Raw genomic sequence first — 19,442 nt, forward strand, 5'->3', positions numbered from 1 at the left:
CCTGACTTAATGACGTATATGATAAACCAAACAGGACACAGGTCATTAGGCTTTTTCCATACAGGAATTAACAACCTGTGACCTAATGTGTAGCCATTGTCACGGTTTGTAAATTGGTTTCTACTGTACCTGGACTCCTGTTCTATTTTTTTCCAATAAATTAGTGGGGCAGAGCGAGTAACGGCAGCGTATCGCTACATTTTACTTTCACTTTGAAAAACAAATTCACTGTATCCAACAGCCTGTTCTCCACCCCATTCTTCAGCTGAACCCTCCCATCTTACGTGGAATATTAACTTTTATAAAATGTGAACAGCTACCAGTTACTGACAGATACAAGTTCAAATTCACCTTCCACTCAATAGTACATGGTTATTTTGTCTGAAATCTACCAGGCACTTTTATATTTTACTGGCATTTGGCTGGTGGCTTGTGCTAATTTCCCACCCTGCCCAGGAGAGTACGGAAATATGGCAGCGCGGCAAACGACCTGTCCTGACAGATGTGGCGGGCTTTGGCGTCCACAGTGCAGGAGCTGGTCTGGTGCCGGTATAGTTCACTCTGTGCTGTATTCTATACACCCACCCTCTCCAGGTCCTACTGCTCCTACTATCTTCTAGTAATTTATTGATAATGAGGTTGAAAAGTCATTACATGTAAATGTGAAACAAGATCATTATTAGTGCCACTTTTTACATTACTAACTGACCCACAACTGAACTGCCTACCAAACATAAGCACATACAAATTACTATGTTTGTCCTGGTATCCAAAGCAAATCCAAAGAATATGTTCTGGTTTGTAAAGCAGAGTAGAAACATAAGGCAGAACCTAAAACCAAAGCCTTCCAGGTTCGTAAAAGTTCAGGATAGGGGAAGCACTTTCAGAACTGATGGGACTACTTTAAAGCTGATGTCGTAGTCTTGCAGCTTCAAGTTATATGTTAGTATTACATTGAGGATTACACTTGAGACTTTTTGGTGTTTAGCTTTTGACAGGAGACATGTATGATGAAAAATACCAAATGTGCCAAAGGCATGTGGGTCCTCAGAGGGCCTCATGTAATTAAATGTGCAGAATTGCAGCCCTTTTCAAAAAACGGCCTCCCAAAGTGCTGATACGAGGATTTGTCATTTCAGCACTGGTTGTTCTTTGTTCCATTTTAGTTTGTATGTCAACCAGGACTCAATGGAGTCTTGTTTTATACCTAGCATTCTCCTACAAATTAATAACACTGTAGGGAAAAACTGAAAGCCCATAGTGCAGGAAAAGGCTAGAAAATAAAAGAAGGTGGAGGCAATTTAGTTGTCATGAATCAATGGTACATGACAAAATGCGTAGTCTAGAATGTGAAGTACAGGGCACACAGTGGTCTGGGGGGGTGGTTGGTTTTATAGCTGTGTTCACTTACATCTTCAGGGTCAATAAATACCTACACGGAAACATGCAGAGAAGCTAAATGTATTAGCCCTGACTATAATTTACAGTAGGCTTAGTGTCGGCTTGAAAAAAGACAATTTAATAGGGAAGATGCTTGCTTTCAGTGTCTTTAAACCATGTTGATGCATTATAATGCAGAAGGGCCTCAAACAGTCACTTCATCATCACGCTGCCATGATACAGAAAACTCTTTATACGAGAATAGTTTTGGCCCATCAGTGAAATTAGAAATTTGTACAGCTAAACAAAGAACTGAACTTGCAATAATGAATCTATCACATGTTTAGCAGGTTACACAAACACATCACACTCTGAAATATGCTGTTAAAAAAGTAGGAGGTTTTAAGATAAGGTTTAAGTTTTTAAAATAAACATAGCTTAAAATGCAAATATTTGACTGATGACGGATGTTGTGCACAGGTTCCCTGAAGAGTATGCTGTGTGCTCTGAAAAACCCCAAAGCATTTTACATTTGTTTCTCATGGTTAGACATTGTTTAAACATCACTGACTCACCAGCGGTGAAGTCCTTGTTGAGGTCAATGAAAGCGTTAGAGTGTGGCTTGCGCATCTTGACAGATGAACTCAGTGCACTCTCACATGATGGAATCCTAAAGGGAAGACAAACCACAAGACAACAGCAGGAGTTAAAAGCTCTGCATTTTAGAAAGTAACTCAAGGTGTGAGAGCAGTAGAAATAAATATGGGAAATTCTAAGTGAGCTTTTCAAATGATTACATTACCTGCTGGTGAGATTGCAGACTTCAATGGATAAGGAGCTGTTGACTCCAAGAATGTCTGGGATCATGTCCCCATTGAAACTGTGGGATGATTTTTTTTTCTCATTAAAATTCACTTTATTAAAACGTACACTGGGGTAACAGTTTATTAGGTATACTCATAAATACATATAAAAACTGATGCTGCAGCCTTACAATAAACACACATCATGTTCACATTTTATTGACACTATCAGAGAGGTGTAGGTCATTTTTAAAGGCCATAGTAAGTGGTGGTATTGTACTGTTTTCATTACTAGCATTACAAGCAAAATATCCAAAGCAGAGTTTATCTTAGCACCATTCAGGCTGATACTTACTCCATAACAAGAGGCTGATCTGCAAAGGTCTTGTTCAGCGTGAGCCACCCACTCATATCTGCAGAAAATGAAGAGTTGCAACAGGCCCTGAGTAATGCTTGGTCTCACAGAAACACAGAAAATCAGTGGGCTGGTCAAATCAGGCCAAACACTTCACTTAGTTCTAATGTCAACAGCTATGAACTAAGCTAAATTCAATATTCAGCTGGGCAGAAAGCAAAAAAAAAAAAAAAAAGGCCTAAATGGAAAAAGTACAAACTGGCAACAATACAATATATTCATATAAAACCCTGGCTAATACATTTCTACTCAGATTCTACTTTAGATTCTAGTTTTGGTCTTAGTATATGTTTTAATTCCATTTTGTTAGTTAACAGAAACAAATAATAAAATCAATAATTTGTTATGTCCTTTGAGGTTGAAACTGTATTTAACTGCTACTTAAAGAAACTTAAATTTACAATACTGTATACACACACACACACACACACACACACACACACACACACACACACACACACACACATATATATAAATCTTGCAACCAAATGAAAAAGGTACTTTTATCTACTAGGAGCAGCACACACAATGTAACATCACTGTGACACCGTTATAAGCCCCACTGAAGTCACTGATGCCTTACTTAAGGAACAAACAATATATCACTGAACACCACGCTATAGTATCAATATATTCCAGTATGGAAAGTCATTTTACAGTTGTCTACCGAATGTTCATCAGTCTGGACTGAATGATAAAAGGGCCTTTTCACACACAAGTCATGGTAGGAAAAGAAAAACAGGTGTTACTAATAACATCAACAACTACTTTGTTCTATTCACGTGTCCTAATACTGAATGGAATTCAGCTATCATTAATATTATTATTTACACCTGTGCTTCCCCCACTGTGACATGTCAAAATGTCTTCTGTGAAAAAGGCCGGTAGGAAGTGAAGGTGGGCATTGAGAAAGCCTGATGATTACTAAATGCTGTATAGTGTTAATTTACACCAGCAGCTTTAAAAAAAAAAAAAAAAAAAAAAAAGGTGGTCTTGCTCTACTGAAAGTGCACTTGAGAGGAAGATAGGCTTCTTGGATTTGACTGACATGTATGCCTAATGAGCTTTGCAGGATTTCCTTTATTACACTGTAAAAAGCAAATTGTACTTTGCATGTGGTTCTATCTTTATCCTTTCTTAATGAATCTGAATCATTCAATACCATCTTACTACATTGTCTCTTCTCCCTGCAGGAAAAGCACAGGTGGAACTAGCGTAATATTAACGATGTCTCTGCTCCAGCTATTTCCGCAGTGCAATGCAGCAGTTAATGATGTTATTAGTTACTGCTGTGCTTGACAGAGTCGAAATGTCTGCCGTAAAAACAGTTCCACTAAACTTGAGTTTTACTGCACAATTACCCACTGATCATTTGCCCCCACCAACGGAGCCCAGCCCCAGTTTGTAAACCAGTGTCTGTACCAAAAGTGTGTATCACAATGTGGGGAAAAAAACGAAACAACAAATAATTAACAACATGATTCTGCGACCTATCAAATCACATGAGCCAAAGGGAGAGTTAAATCCTTCACTGTGAGAACTGTACCTAATGTCTGGTTGTGCCCCCAGAAGATGAGGACAGTTTCGAAGTTGGAGTTGATCTGAGCTGTAAGAAGGACATCCATCTGAGAGTCTCCATCATAGTCTCCAGGAACCACACTGGTGATGATGGTCTCACTGAACAGGAAGATTGTCCATTAAAATGAGAGCCAGTGACATGGTGCTTTTTATCTGTAGCTGCTATCCCCCCCCCCCGCGAGAGTAAACACTGGAAACGTGAGTCACCTCCTCAGTACAGACGAACGAAAGGAAATAAGGACATGACATGTTATATTCAATGTGTGAATGGCATTGGGAAAGCACTTATACCTGGGGAAAAGGTCCTTAGTGATGTGAACTTTGGGTTTGAAGTAAGGTGCTTTCGAGTCAGCCACGAATATCACCACTTCAGACTCTGAAATAAAAAAGAAATCAACGTAGCATAGTTTAGCATCTACGCTACTTAAAGCTCATTTAATATCCACCACAAATGTTTTCATTAGGCTTTAGCAAAGGGGCTTGCAAGCACAGCGCCATATGTTTACACAGTACAGGTGAATATGAGTCAACGCACAATTGTAGCCATTGTTATCCAGAGAAATGTAAACTTAAGTGTGTCATTTTCAAACGTTACAGTAAACGTACAGAGGTTGTGCCAGCGGTTTTTAAGCTAACAGAGTAGTGAGGAGTGAACGTCAGCGTCACTTACGCTCTCTGATGATGAAGATGTCTGTCTGTTTATCGGCGTAAATATCTCCAAACGCTGCCACTGTCCCATAGTTTTCTCCACCGAAAAGGTCGGCGGTCACATCCTGAAGAGCACATGTGTTATACTGGCCCACAAAAAGGAAGAAAAAAGCCCAAAGATTTGATTTGAAGAGCCACATCCTTATGCTAGTGCAGCTCCTCACAACAACACCAACTGCAATACGGCATCCAGCTGTACGGCAGGGTGAAATAGCAGATTTATTCCACTTAATGATGCATTTCTTTAAAGGACGATTTTAAATTCAGACATATGCTCGGCTATTTTCATTTTATTAGAAAGATATGGAGGTATTGCACTGAAATAAGGATAAACGGTGGTATATTAGAGTTTCCTCGTTTACGTCAGTGTCGTGCTCCCGGGTAGTTTGACAGTTGACAACTATGTCAAGTTAAAGACAGTTAGCTAGAGGAAGTAAAGAAAGATTACCTTCAAATTAAAAGCGTGAGCTTAACCAAAATGGAAACAATACGTAAAGCGAACACAAATATAAGAGGTTGAATCTTATTAACGTGACATAAAATTTAATTAATTGCCAATTCAAAGCTCCCGTCAACTTTTTTACCTTTGCGTTTTTCAGAATGAGTCAGTGGAAGCCTGGCTGCCCGTATTTTATTTTGAAGGACCACACCGGAGATCCTTCAACTTTCTAGTTAGTTTGACACAGTGTAAACATGGCGAGCCTGGCAGATGTCGGCTGGAAACTCCTGGAATTCAAAGCCCGATCAAAAAGATCAGGTCTGACTCATTACTTTGCATGACATCGTTACGATGTGACACGCCCGATTGTTGCTGTTGTGCTAGTGCTTGTGTGAGGTTGTCTGCTTGTAAAGCCACTGAACACCGGGTTCTGTTTGACTTGATCTGCCCATTTCAATGTGTCCACTACAGGGACGGTACAAGCATGAAAGGTCAGAGGTGTAAATGTGCAGCACTCGGGGGCTATTTTAAGAGCCTCTCAACAGGTCTTCTTTCGCTGTTACATCTCACCCATAGTTCACTGTACTGTGTTTACTGCATGGAGGGTGAGCACAGGGCCTGTGGAAACTGCCACACTGTGCTATTCTTGCACTGGTGGTCAGCCTTGCACTCGAAGGAAAGTGATCCTGTGATAAATCTCTGGTGATCACAGTAACTGTTGTTTATCATCACATGTAGGATCATCCTTATTTGTAGTGATACAGCTGAGAAAAACCACATGAATTATCATGGTCTTTGCAAACTAACACACTTTGGGGTCCCACAGACTATTTTTAATCCATATAAGAGAGCCAACATTGTATCCTTAGTATTCTATCTGTACTTCCTTGGCTGTAGTCCTACTTTTTTGGTGTGTTAAATATAGATTTCATAACATTGTACCTCCATAGATCATTTAGTAGTGTCACGGTAACTGCTGTTTAAAAAATCTGCATCTGCTAAAAGGCAACTTGCAAAGAAGGAAAACACAAGTTTAGAGCAAAAACTGTGACTTTCCATTAATTAGAAACAATTTAATGAGGTGCATCCTTAGCAGTACAGCTAAGCAGTACAACTGTCTCTTAATTTACTTACCGTATGTAGTTATTCTGTTAAAGTCTTTCTCATAATTCATCATGACTCTATCTCTCTCATTCCTAAGCAAATATAATGTAACTCATTGCATGTTGTTCATGATCATCTCCACCCAAGTTGTAATTCATTGTTGATTTGTGCATGTCTAAAATCTAACTCTGTGCTACTAACTCCTTCCTGTGAATTGCCGTAGATTTGTGATTTAGCTGAGAGAGACGATTGGCGTTAATTTCACCTTTTGAGAATGGCCGGCTCAGTGGCCGCGACTGCCCGGCCTCATCGGAAAGTCCACAGGCTTGGTAAGTAGTGGCAGCAGATCCGAGGAAAACAATGCAGTCAGCCACACACAGAAGGCCAGAGAGAACACGGGTAAAGATCACAAGAAAAGCAATTTGTTGTCTGGACATAATTATAGTCACAACATAATAATGTGACGGTCACAGGAAAACAGGTTTTTTACTTCATACGCTGTGAAACGGAAATCACAAATAGGGTTATTATTCATCCATTTCCTTAATATTTTGTGAAGTTGACATATTGTTTCATTATGGCTACTTTATTGCCTGATAATGAGCAAAACATAACATAAACATATCTTATGTTGGTTTAGCAGTGTGCGTAATGGTCTTGTTCACTGTTCACACTGTAAGCATGAGAGACCTATAAGTGACACAAAATAAATGTACAGTATTAATGAAGTCATATAGCATACTGCATCTATAACAGTATTAGAGGTCTGCATCACTGAAGTCCGTCATAAGATTGTTTAAAACCGTCCGCACAACAACTGCCCACATTTGTCTGATCTCATGTTAGAAATTAAAATTGGAATATTGGACTTCCTCTGTGCTCTTTTAAAGTGTTATCTTTAAAAAGAGATGGATTGGCTTTGTCCCCTGCAACTTTTAAGCTGATAGAAATTATGCTAATTTCCAGCCAGAATGTGAATTTTTCAGTACCTGTGGTATTGACCCAAGGTCGAACCTATTAAAATGCAAATCTCAGCAAAGTGAAAAGTGTCTGAAAATAGAGAAAGTCTAACAGATAGGGGCTTCCCTCAAACTCCGGCTCTTTCTCAGCTCAGAGGAAAATGTTAGGAAATATCTGGTTCCGAGCCACATTACCATTTGAATTTTTAGCTCTGGGCCTGAATATTGTTTTGTGTGCTGAGCCCTTTGTTATGGTGTGTGTTGCAGTGAAATACTGTTTTACTGATGGCATGTGTCTATTGTTGTTTTGTTGTTTTCTCTGCTTCTCATTTTCTCTTGTATTCGGAAATGAGAAAATGTGATGTAAAAATTAAGGTATTCACAAGCTGTTGCTACCTGCAGACCTTTTTACGTCTGTATATTGGAATATATGAAATAAGACTATTGTCTCAAGATTGGAAAAACAGAGGAATCACTGTGTAACTGTAAGATGAAAACCATGGTGCTTTTAAAATTTTAATCAAGTTTAAGGCATTATGTTGATGAATGTGAGGGGACAGGATTGAGACCCACTTTTAAAGATGTATTAAATATTCATGAGACAACTAAGGCATGAAATATGTTGTAGGTCATTATAGAGAAACAGCAACACTTGTACACTTTGAGTGTGACAGATGTGTTTTCCCTCAGGTTCTATCTATGAACCTCTCAAGCTGTCCAATCTCCAGCGTGAGGATGAGCCCCTGTGGGAGAAGCTGGACCGCTACTACAGTGCCGGTAAGTACACTTAGTCACTATTGACAGCCTATCAATAGTACGAGGCTCTGTTCACCTAAAAGTAAGAGCTGTAGGTATATATAATGCAAAGTTATCTGAAACAAATGGCCCTGCTGTGAACCACCAAACCAACAGTTTTACCAAGTGCAGTGTGTGTGATTGAACGCCATCAGGTCAGATATGAAAACTGCTCTTCATACCGTGTTCCAGGAATTGATTGTTTTTCTCTAAAGCTGGTAGCCCACCTGAAGCACGGCCACACTGTTTAGTGAATGTATGTGACTGTAAAGGCCGCAGTTGTTCTGTCATTTCCAATATCCTCAAATAGCAGCCTTGGGTATAGTGATTACATCTTGCAGACATACAGTATTGTTTGGAGAGAAATTGTTCTCGGCTGGCAAGATAAAAGCGAGAATGGGGGTTCTCAGGTGTTATGAATGCTAAAACATTTACCCAGCATGCACTGACCTGAATTTAATTCCACACAAAGGTGTGCTGGCTTGGCTTGGCACTGCACTGAACTCAGCTGGTAGTGTTTGGGAGTGGGAGGCCAGTGAGTGATCACGTGGGAGCTGCGGCACTAGATAATCTTACCGGTTGGTCAGGGCCTTTTTCAACAATAATAGAAGGGTAGAGACAGCATGAACCTTTGCCTGCATTAAGTCTTGGTCACACCAGATACTGATAGGGAAGATCCCATGATTTTCCGCCACACAGGCGCACAGGATTTAGTGCACATGATGGTTCTATTATTTTTCAAACATATTACCAATATCAAACATCACAGCACAAGTCTAAAAGACCCAGGAGCCGGTTGTACCAACTGTTCGTAAACCTGCAGTGCAGAACCTTTGTCTCCCCCTTCTGGCAGTCAGAATAATTACACAAACACTGGGGGTCGCCAAAGCTTCACGGGGGGTCGCAAGGCCTTCTTGATTTTAATGCGTGTAAGAAAGCTTTAAAGATATACATATTAGGTATATATCTCAGCTCATTTCTGTGAAGAAAAAACTAAATTGTATTTTTCTTTAGGTTTAGATAGTATGTATTGACGTATGATTCTTAGAAAATAAAAAAATAGAAAGAAAACTAATCTCTGATCAATATTACAGGAAATAATCTGCTCCAAATTCATCCAAATCGCTCCTTTTACACCGAATTCCTGCAGTTATCGTGTTCACTGTTTGGTTTCATTGTACAGTTTATTAGTTGTTCTCTACTGTTATTGTTATACATTGAATATAATATGAAATCTATAATAAACTCATCACTATGTGAATAAATGATGCTGGGGCAGCATCAATAGCATCATCTCATAACGACATGAATACTACAAATTCTGAAACGCATATCTTTCTGTGAATAAAGATAGAAAATAACACTAAGTTCGTCTCAAATGACTAGTTTTATGTATTGGAGATGGATTCACGAGTAGCTGCTGCAATCCGATCCAGGTGACGGTTCTGGCATGTGTAATCAGTAAAGCAGTCTCCAGCCTCAGTGCAGGAGAGATAAATACACATTAGTCCTGATTACTAAATTACCTGCAGCTGTGACTGCAGCACTGTGCCAGCCAGCGCTAGCTCCCAGTACACACAGCTAAACATATAGGATCCTCTGTTTCTCACTTCTCTCAGATCCTTATTCTTTATTCCTTCCCATTAGCTGCCGCCAAGGTAGCAGTTACTGCTGCTGGGGTACACACACAACAACACATATGTACATAATTAGACGCATACAGAAAGTCCCAATGGGACCATACACAGGCACATGAAAGACAAGTAAAAACCTATATCGCTCCTGTGGATGAAGTGAAACCAGCTTTACTATGGAAGTGAAGCTCCCATTCACAAAAACTGAATTTGGTGTGAAGTATTGCTGCCATATTTGCCTGTGTGAGTGGGCCATCTGGCTGGCAGAAGGTTAAACACCGAATTTGAAATGTTAGCAAATTGCTGTCATATTAAGTGCCACGATGCCAGATCTGATCTGTTTGTTTAATGACAGACCTTTCTCGTGGCAGAGGTTTTGACTTGTCATTTCATAAAAATCTCAGGTGTAACTAATGGCATTAATGATGGTTCCGTTCCACTTAGGTGTGCCAGTAAGTCATGCCAGTGAGCCAGCATGCACAGTAGCAAGGCCCTGGCACGGCAACGCCTAAACTGAATGCAGCCATTATTAATCTTATTAGTCATGCCTGTGTTTGACAAGCGAGAGTGTCTGCTGTGAGAATGGTCTGTATCCACACCAGATTAAGCAGTTTGCAAGCCTTGTTGAGAAAAGATGTGGCTAGAGGAAAAGACGAACAACTAATAAGTTGATGTTATTTAAAAGTTATAGGTGTTGGTATATTGGGAAGTAATATGAATTTAAGTACATCCCTACCCCCCTCCCCCAGTAAAATCAATACTAGTAGAGCCAGAGAGCAACTGAGGGGATAGGCCAAACACACCACTCCTTCTAAGCAGATAGAGTTGACTTTAGTGTGCAGGAGGCAGCATCATGTGTTGCCTCTGGCTGTGTGTGGCTGTGAGATTCTTGTAATACAGCTCAGGATGCTGTCCCCAAGGATCAGTGGTGATTTTGCCGCTGTGGACATAAGCTTGGCTTTTCTCAGTTGCTTTTGTTGAGGTAACAAAAAATGTACTGTATGGTACAGCAGAGAAATCTTGACATGCTCTTAGGAGGAATCTCTGAGCTTTTAGTGCATTCAAATTCAAGTTTTTGTTTCTTTTTTAAGACAAATTATGTGTAATCATACATTTTTGATAAGCCAAGTCCAGATTTGCTGGCAGTTGTGTACTGTGTGTAGTTGTAGAAATCTCAGAAACGTACCTTCATTTATAATTACTGCTATGCAGAAAGGTAAAAGGTGCTCGGAGCTCGCCAGTGCGTCTCTACCTATGACATTTAAGGGATCGCACAAAACTTCTCCTTACAGTGACCTTGACCTAAGGGCTGCTTAAAGGTCCAGTGTGTAACATTGAGGAGGATCGAAAGAGAAAAAAGAATGTAATATTCATAGTTATGTTTTCATTAGTGTATAATCAGCTGAAAATAAGAGTTGTGGTGTTTTTGTCACCTTAGAATGAGCCGTTTTTATCTACTAACGGAGAGGGTCCTCTTCTACGAAGGGCCGCCATGTTTCTACAGTAGCCCAGAACAGACAAACCAAATACTGGGTCTAGATGGGGCCAGTGTAGTTTCTCCTGCATGCTTGGAATAAGAGGGTGAGGCGAGGAGGTTGTAATCTGCAACTACACTGCTAGATGCCACTAAATCCTACACGCTGGTGCCTAAAACTTCACCTAAATTGACATTACTCGGCAGACTTAAACTGCCTTCAAGCTGGGCTACAGGGTCCCACTGAGTTTTACAGACTCCTAAAGGTAAAAAGCCCCTCCACTAACGTCAGAAGAAACTTAGCGGCAATCACGTGGAGTAGCACATCCCAATGTTGGAGAAAAGGAAAACCTTTACAAGTGGTAAGAGCCAAAGCAAATGGCTCAGCCAGTCACAGTCAGGTGGATGTGAGAGGGAAAAATCATTGCTGCACGGCACCAGGCCGAAGTTAGTTAGATAATCACCAGGGGACACACGTCTTACCCACCACAGTCTGCATCAAGTTAGTTTAAGGTTAGATATCGACTGGCTTGACTTGTATCAATACTGTAGTTTTGTGCTGTTTGCATCATAGACTGCGATGTGGCAGAAAGTGAATTTAAAGAAGAGCTCTGCCTCAGTGTATGCAGTTGCACTGTTGCCTGTTCATCATATGAATTATAGTACACAAACTGAAAGCTAGAGTTGTCTCAGCCTAAAAAAATGTTACATTTCCTCATTCCCTCAGTATATATAGTGTCTTTATATTGCAAAAAAATTGCCTTTTTATGATATTAGAGTCACAGTCTCCACAATACGTAGAAAATAATGTCAAAGTGATAGAAATTTCATAAGGGCTATGAATAGTGGAAAAGAAAAACAACATTTATTGAGACAGACAAATCACAGCTCTGGATGAGGATTTGGCTCTGGCGCTGGATTTACTTAAGACTTTTGCTAGCAGTAAGCTGTAATATGTTTGTGTGTCTTGTTGTTTTTCATTCTACAATTTAAACAGAGTAAAGCGGGGTGTCACTGCCTCCGACCCAGGTGTGGATTGAGGGATTGTTAATGTGTGAAAGCGACCGTTCTGGGCCGGATGCACCGTTTTCTCACATGAACACACTTCTGGCAGATGTGACACAACCCGTTGGTCTGCCCTGATGAAGACAGGGCAGCTTGTGTGTGTGTGTGTGTGTGTGTGTGTGTGTGTGTGTGTGTGTGTGTGTGTGTGTGTGTGTGCGCCTTCCTCTGTTGGTTTTGGTGTGTATGTTATGTGCCGTCTGTCTAATGGTTGCTGGGTATTCATTAGGCTGCACATGTATGCGTGTTTTAGTAAATGACTGAGGACAATAAACAGAGCTTAGTGTGCAACAGGTGTAGATCTCAGTTGGAACTGATTTGCTGCTATCAGCGAGCGCAGCGTAGCCTCCAGCATCAGCTGCGTTGAAAAGCCCAATAGATTTACGGAGAAAAGCCTTCCGCCAGATTGCAGTATGTCGAAAACGCAGCGCTGAACGTTGTGCTTGTTTAATTGTTGTGTTCGGGGTGGCGGCTCGAAGCGCTTGTCCAATTCTTGCGAGGAACAAAGCCAACATTGTTATCGCCGGCACCCAGACCTGCCTGCCAATATACCTGCTTTCTTTCACTCTCTGGGATGAAAAAAGGATGGAGAGGGGTGAGGTTGGGGTGACAATGACAAATCAAACCAGTAACAGTTTTTCTCCTTTCTCTTTCTTTGCTGTTTTGTTGCAAAGCTGCCCCCAGCAGTCTTAAGCCTACGATGCCGTTGTGATAGGGGACTTTTTTTTCTGTTATCAAGAAAAGAATACCAGAGGAACGTTTACCTCAACCTCTCATAGTTCATCACTCCATCATCTCTCTCGTTTCCTCTTTTTTTTCTGGGCTCTTCTTGCGTTCCCTCACCTCTCTATGGTTTCTTATTTATGTGGCAATGTGGCCACACTCCATTGACTCCGCTTCCTGATAATACTGGAGGCAGAAGGCGCTATCGCTCTGCCGTCTGGCTCACACCGATTAAGGAATGGAGAAAACACTTTTCTTTTTATAGTCATTATGAGCTTGTTGCAAAAACATAAGGTTATCTGGGCTGTTTTTTCTTCACTTTGTTTTTCATTTTTATCACTCTTTCTTTCCTTCTGTCTCTTTTGATCACCCCCCCCCCAAACTTCTACCCTTGCCCTACCTAATCTTTTGCAGTGTTCAGTTCGAGTTAGTCATTTATGTTTCAGTGATGCAATTTCCCCAAAACTGCCCACTGTCATCAGGGTTTGCACTAGCTGAGAAAATCATTTTCTGCTTCTACCATGTCTGTAAATAAAAAGACCTTTTTCTTGACACTGGGATTTAAATAGTCATGGATATTGTTAAAAAATAATCAAAACTAACAATGCAAACTGTTGCCATGGCAAACAGTGCTAGTGAAAGGCAGAAGCTAATTTGAAGTTTTAGCTTTGCATATTTTCTTCAACAAAGAAATCCACATAACTGAGAAATGCATGAAAGCAAACCCACTGTGTGCAGGCAGGTTTCTTTTATTTCATTTAACAGGCAACATGCACTACCAGAACCCATCCTCCCCATCAGTGACTGAAGTTGAGTCTTTGTGGTGCGACATGACTTAGTGAGCCTATTGTCAAACTTGTCTCCCAGCATGCAATGCAAAAAGGCAGCAATTCTGTGGAAAATAATTCATTAATCATAATTTCATTTCATAGCATATACACATTCTAATACACACACTGAGATAATCAGTGTGTTAAAGTGCACCTTTTGCATAATTATTGTGCTATTTAAAGCCCATGTAACAGGGTCCACTTGTATTAACGAGTGGACTGAAAAAAAGTATCCTTTAATTTTTTTAATTTCTTGAATTAAAGAAGCATAGAAGCCAGTAAATTACTTTTAGCACTCGAAAGGTCTTTGCTAATGTTAAACATATACAGTGTCCTGTGGACCACTGCACTAAAATTGCACAAATCGCACAGTTTATTTAAACATGTAGTGTTTTTACCTGGTTATGAAACAACCAGGTAAAATTAAACTCAATTTAATACTGATACTGTATGACCTACATAAACAAACAAGACCGTCAGCAAAAAGACTGGCTATTTCTATATAGCTATTCTCAATGCAAGACACCGGATTTGGTCAGATTCCCCTTAAAATCAATGAAACAAGACAGTTGAAACACTTTTGGCCACAGGGGAAGCCAGAATAAACACAACATTTAAATTCCTTGTTGCTGCTTTAAAGTGAAAATTCACGAGTTGGATGCTGTAACTATTTCTTTTTAATAAGCTACACTAAACGTCATATCTTGACTTCAGCTCCCTAGTTGAGCTTGATATAGATCTTTCCTGAAAGAAAGCAAATCAGCTTATATCCCATAATGATTATATTCTTTTATAAAAACAACATTGCTTTGTTGCTCTGTCAGCATTTCCACGGTTTGAAACAAGTGGGTTTTTGTGGCCGTCTCATGTCACAGACGTTATATTGCAGGAAACATAATGACAGCATCAGCAGGAGTAGACAGAGAAGGTATTGTTAAGACTGGACAGAATATCACAGTTTGTGTATTTCCATTTTATTCCTGTAGCATCTGCTGTGCGACTCTACAGATATCTTACTGTTTCTAGCTTCTTTCCTTGCTCTTTTTTTTTCTATTGTCAATCTATCTCTATGTATTTTTTTCTTTCTCATCATCTTCTCTCATTTTCTCCACCCTGTCGGTGCAGTGAAATGGCCCATTGTAAAAGAGCAGACTGTGTGCGTCTGAGACATTAGCTGCTGATTTAGTGGGACATTAGCTTGATGGATGGCTAGGCAGAAAACTCCCAACAACAGTTGATTTGCATCCAGAGAAACTTGCAGTCTGAGACTGAACACTGTTCAGCACTCTCATCTTTCATGTTCTGCATCTAATGACGACTTCCGCAGCACTGTTTCGCAGAAGATGAAACCTTGAATCCTCTACTGTTCCAATTTGAGCAGGATCAGAGCACCTCAACTCATTTTATCCTTGGCTCTTTTTTGTGCGAAATGCATTTGGCGTAAATACGAAGAAGAAATAAATGACTGTATCAAACTAACCTAAGTTACAGTAGATGAAAAATAGTATATGTAACAGGGCCTTTCTGAGAAAATGAAACACTGGATAATATATGAATCTTTCCTAAGACTACAGTTTATTTTCAATGTTTATATTGCTGTAGAGTTTGACAGTAAGTCCAAAATAGCTGCTGAATCAGTTGAATTTGACAAATTAGATTGTGAGATTTATGAACACGCATGCATATTTATCATCACTTTTTTATTTTTTTATTTCAAGGCCTGTCGTATATCATTATGCTTCCCTTTGTTGAAACGTTGTCACCCTTGTGCGATGTTTGCATAGCGGTCAGTTAAACTTGAGCCAAATCATCAGAATCAGAATCATTCTTACTGCTTGAAAAGGTTTTGGGGCCTTGACATAGATGATATAAATCTTAGTTAATATTCGACAGAATAGTTAAAGATCTGTATTTTGAGTTATCATGAGGTATGTTCTAAAAAAACAAAGCAAAGCCTTTGACAAACATAACCAAATAAGAAGATGACAGGTTTGGCTCTCTACAGCAGATTATTCATTCATTGGCCACGGTGTCTTCATTGATTTGTGGTTAACAAGATGGACAGCACTTTGAGGTAAACCAATGTGTGTTACAGTTGTTTCTGGTGAGTGTGATGATCACCAGTATAGCCTCTCACATTCTGCCAATAATGTAGCCACAGTCAAAATTAGCCTACATCCAGGCACTGTCCTATTACTGTTTTAACAATTCAGATGAATCAGGAGGGGATTGCTCTGTGTGTGTGTGTGTGTGTGTGTGTGTGTGTGTGTGTGTGTGTGTGTGTGTGTGTGCCATCTAAGCTAATGTGTGTGTATACGCTTAATTTACTGTACGTTGAGTGTCCCTACAAGGGCACACAAATTGATTAAGAATATTGTCTATGGGCCACTTTATAGCTCATCTTTACAAATACTGTTTCTTTAAGAGCTACATGTGTTATGTCCTGAGACTAGTAATAATACAAGTCGATTTTCATGTATGCATGCATGTTAGTGTGCACGTAATTAGTGTTATATACGTGGAGGTGGAGTACCTGGAGGTTTATTCATATTCTGCCTGACTAACTTCATTAATCTCTTTATCTCCCTTTCAATTTGACTGTCGCCTTCAATTGACCAACTGACACACACACACAAACACGCATGCACAAACTCGCATACACACATGCACAGGTAGACTGACATTACCGCCCCCCTGGTCTCTCTCCCAGCACCCATTACTCTGACTCTTTTTTACTCGTGTACACACATACACACACACACGTCTTCTCAATCTTTCTCTCCCTCATCTCTGTCTCCCGTCGTCTCTCTTTCTATCATTCTCTTCCTCTCCGTCTCTCTTTTGCTCTGTAACAAATGACAGTGCAGAATGGATGTCCCCTTCATTTGCACCAGCATAATGTTCTGATGAAAAATGAAGTGATCCCTCCAGACGGATTAGTCATCAGTGAGGGGACCTCTGCAGGAGAGGAGGATGGATGTGTGTGTGTGTGTGTGTGTGTGTGTGTGTGTGTGTGTGTGTGTGTGTGTGTGTGTGTGTGTGTGTGTGTGTGTGTGTGTGTGTGTGTGTGTGTGTGTGCGCGCCTGTGTTTGTGCATGTGTGTGTGAAGCAGATAAATTACTTTCCCGGAGGCCTTCTGTTTGAGTATGTAATATTTCAGCATATATTATTGGAGGGCTACGATCTGTTCGTATTAAGAGCTTTCATCCGTTGTTCTGTCTTCGGTAACTAATGCTGAGCATGAACTTTGGTGAACTTGAACCATCTTAGTTTATCTTCGCTCGTCCATTTAGTGCAGTCAGACTTTCGCAGCCGTGCACTCCAGCTAAAAAATGTCTCAGGTATTTACAAAGAAATGTCCTTGCTCACAGAGCTTCCCAGTCACTCTGCTAACAGCAAAATAATTACTACCTTTACCTGATGCTGGTACTGTACAGCTAAATTTGGTTGAAAACATGATTTTGAGGTGTAATTTACATAACAGCTGCCTCATTTTGCACTATACCTGGGAGTACACCTGGACAACAAGCTGGTGCTATCTTCTTTGCTGTCGTATGCGGGGGCAGCAGGGCGAGGGCAGTCAACTAATCAGGAAGGCTGGCTCAGTCCTGAGGGTGGAGCTTGTGTCAGGGTGGAGGATGTTGTGCAAACTGAGGAGCATCATGAGCAGTGACTCTTGCCCTCCCCAAGATGTACTGGTCAAGCACAGGAGCACCTTCGGACCACGGCGCTGCACCACAGAACGTCACAGGAAATCTTTCTTCCTTTGGCAGTCAGACTTTCCAACTCCTCTTCCTCAGGCTGAGAGATGGACAGCAGAGACGTGGTGTGCTGAGGTGGCTCCAGCCTCCAGTGCAGCTCTGCTCTGTTCGTTTAAATCTTCCTCTCTCTCTCTCTCTCTCTCTCTCTCTCTCTGGATTTCTCTCTCTCCATAGATTGCAGTCATTAACTCTCTGTCACTGTCTATCACAGGTGAACCTTAACCAATCCAAGAGTGAAAACATCTTTTCCATTGAGAAAAGCCACTGAAGATATATTCTCCAGTTCTGATATAAAGGGTGCTAGCAGCATCTATGCTAACCTCAATGCACGCAGCCCTGTAGCTGCCAGTACTTCCTCAAAGGATTCTGATTCAGGGGCGTCTCCAGAGGAGGGGGCTGGGGTGGCTGGCCACCCCAAGTGCCACCCCGTCATCTTTACCTCTTCTACTCCACTCTTTCAGAGGTTGTAGCAGGCTCCATTTTAAAGCTAGAGGGAAGATACATGAAACAATACATGAAAGATCACATGAAACCAGATGACCTAATACATCCACTGTAAATGTGTTATTTCACCTAGTGTATTTAAATATTTCTGCATACTGGAGTCCCTAAACAGTACTGGAATTGCATAAATCAGCGTAACTTGGATGAGTCAGTGCCCCACTTGTGATCATCACTCCAGTCAAAAAAGTCTGGAAACACCCTTACACTGATTGGTCCAGTTCCACACAGTTTGGCCACAAACGCACAGATTGTAGACTAGCAAGATGGATTCATGCATGTGTTTTTATCTTGCGTATCGAGCTGACTCGCAAGGTTACCTCACCGTGAACCTGCTTACTTTTTGTGATCAATGCTGTTAACTTCTTTTTTTGCCATTGTGTATTTATTTGCAATTCATATTTATGTTATGTACAGTTGACCTGTATACATTGCGGACATTGTGTACATTTGCTTTGCTCCTTATTGATAATCTATATTTTATTACTCTATTACTTTATTACTTTAGTGCAACTGCTGCACAGCAATTTCCTTCGGGATAAATACATTTCTAGTTTATCTTATCTTATCTTATCCCGATTTTTAACCTATAACTCTAAACTTCTTTTGACTTGCACATCACCAAATTAGTACCGGGTAGTTTCAAATTGAAAACGTCAGACATTTCAGACATTTAATCCTGTTTTTGTTTTGTTTTGCAGACATACTCCAAAATTGTAAAGAAATCAAAACTTTGAGTCAGGAGGATTTAATTAAAATTTACCCTATCTCAACCATTTTACATTGCAATCCAATTTCACATAAATGATAAACCTGGTTTCTGTAGTAGGGAAGGGGATAAGAGAACTCTGGTTTCCCCAGCTGGATTGCTCCCAGAGATTTCTTGGCCATGTATACCATAACTGGGTTCCAAATTGGCTTTTTACAAGTACTTATGTGACAAAGACTTCAGACGGGGGAACTAACAGCGAGAGATTACACAGAACAATGTGTTCTCAGATTTAACATACCGTTAAGTCCATTCAAAGTTGGACTAAAACTAACACAAAGTAGCCGTTAGAAGTCTAGAACCTGATAATCTGTTAAATAAATTTAGACACCAGTCTAACAGACACACACCAAGAAAATCCAAAAAATGAGGAAGAAGTCGGGGGCCGTCCTACAGTTACCATATGTAAGCCATGCTTCCAAAATGAGGTTCGGAGTAGAAGAAAAATCTAATTACTAACACATTGCATGTATACACAGGTTTACAGTAACCTGGTTGCTTAAATGC

General features: G+C 40.4%; 2 protein-coding genes across 5 annotated transcripts in view; one reads left to right on the plus strand and one right to left on the minus strand.

Annotated features, from left to right (window-relative positions):
• itfg1 (integrin alpha FG-GAP repeat containing 1) overlaps positions 1-5,090 on the minus strand; it is a 135,177-nt gene extending 130,087 nt beyond the window's left edge. The window contains exons 1-6 of the mRNA XM_051380389.1: positions 4,847-5,090; positions 4,468-4,552; positions 4,145-4,275; positions 2,539-2,596; positions 2,183-2,260; positions 1,956-2,050 (exon numbers count right to left, since the gene is read on the minus strand). Coding sequence (XP_051236349.1) covers positions 1,956-2,050; positions 2,183-2,260; positions 2,539-2,596; positions 4,145-4,275; positions 4,468-4,552; positions 4,847-5,024 — 625 coding nt within the window. The 5' untranslated portion in view covers positions 5,025-5,090. The remainder of the gene's footprint in view (positions 1-1,955; positions 2,051-2,182; positions 2,261-2,538; positions 2,597-4,144; positions 4,276-4,467; positions 4,553-4,846) is intronic.
• A 455-nt stretch (positions 5,091-5,545) lies between these two features.
• Positions 5,546-19,442, plus strand: part of phkb (phosphorylase kinase, beta) — a 106,120-nt gene continuing 92,223 nt past the window's right edge. For 3 of the 4 annotated variants that reach the window (XM_051380116.1, XM_051380115.1, XM_051380118.1), the window contains exons 1-2: positions 5,549-5,641; positions 8,077-8,163. In XM_051380116.1, the coding sequence (XP_051236076.1) occupies positions 5,578-5,641; positions 8,077-8,163 (151 nt within the window). In that variant the 5' untranslated portion in view covers positions 5,549-5,577. Of the gene's footprint in view, positions 5,642-6,650; positions 6,757-8,076; positions 8,164-19,442 lie in introns of all 4 variants that reach the window. The other variant, XM_051380117.1, reaches the window with a different exon arrangement.

This window comes from Dicentrarchus labrax, unplaced genomic scaffold, assembly GCF_905237075.1.
Source record: "Dicentrarchus labrax unplaced genomic scaffold, dlabrax2021, whole genome shotgun sequence".
NCBI lineage: Eukaryota > Metazoa > Chordata > Actinopteri > Moronidae > Dicentrarchus > Dicentrarchus labrax.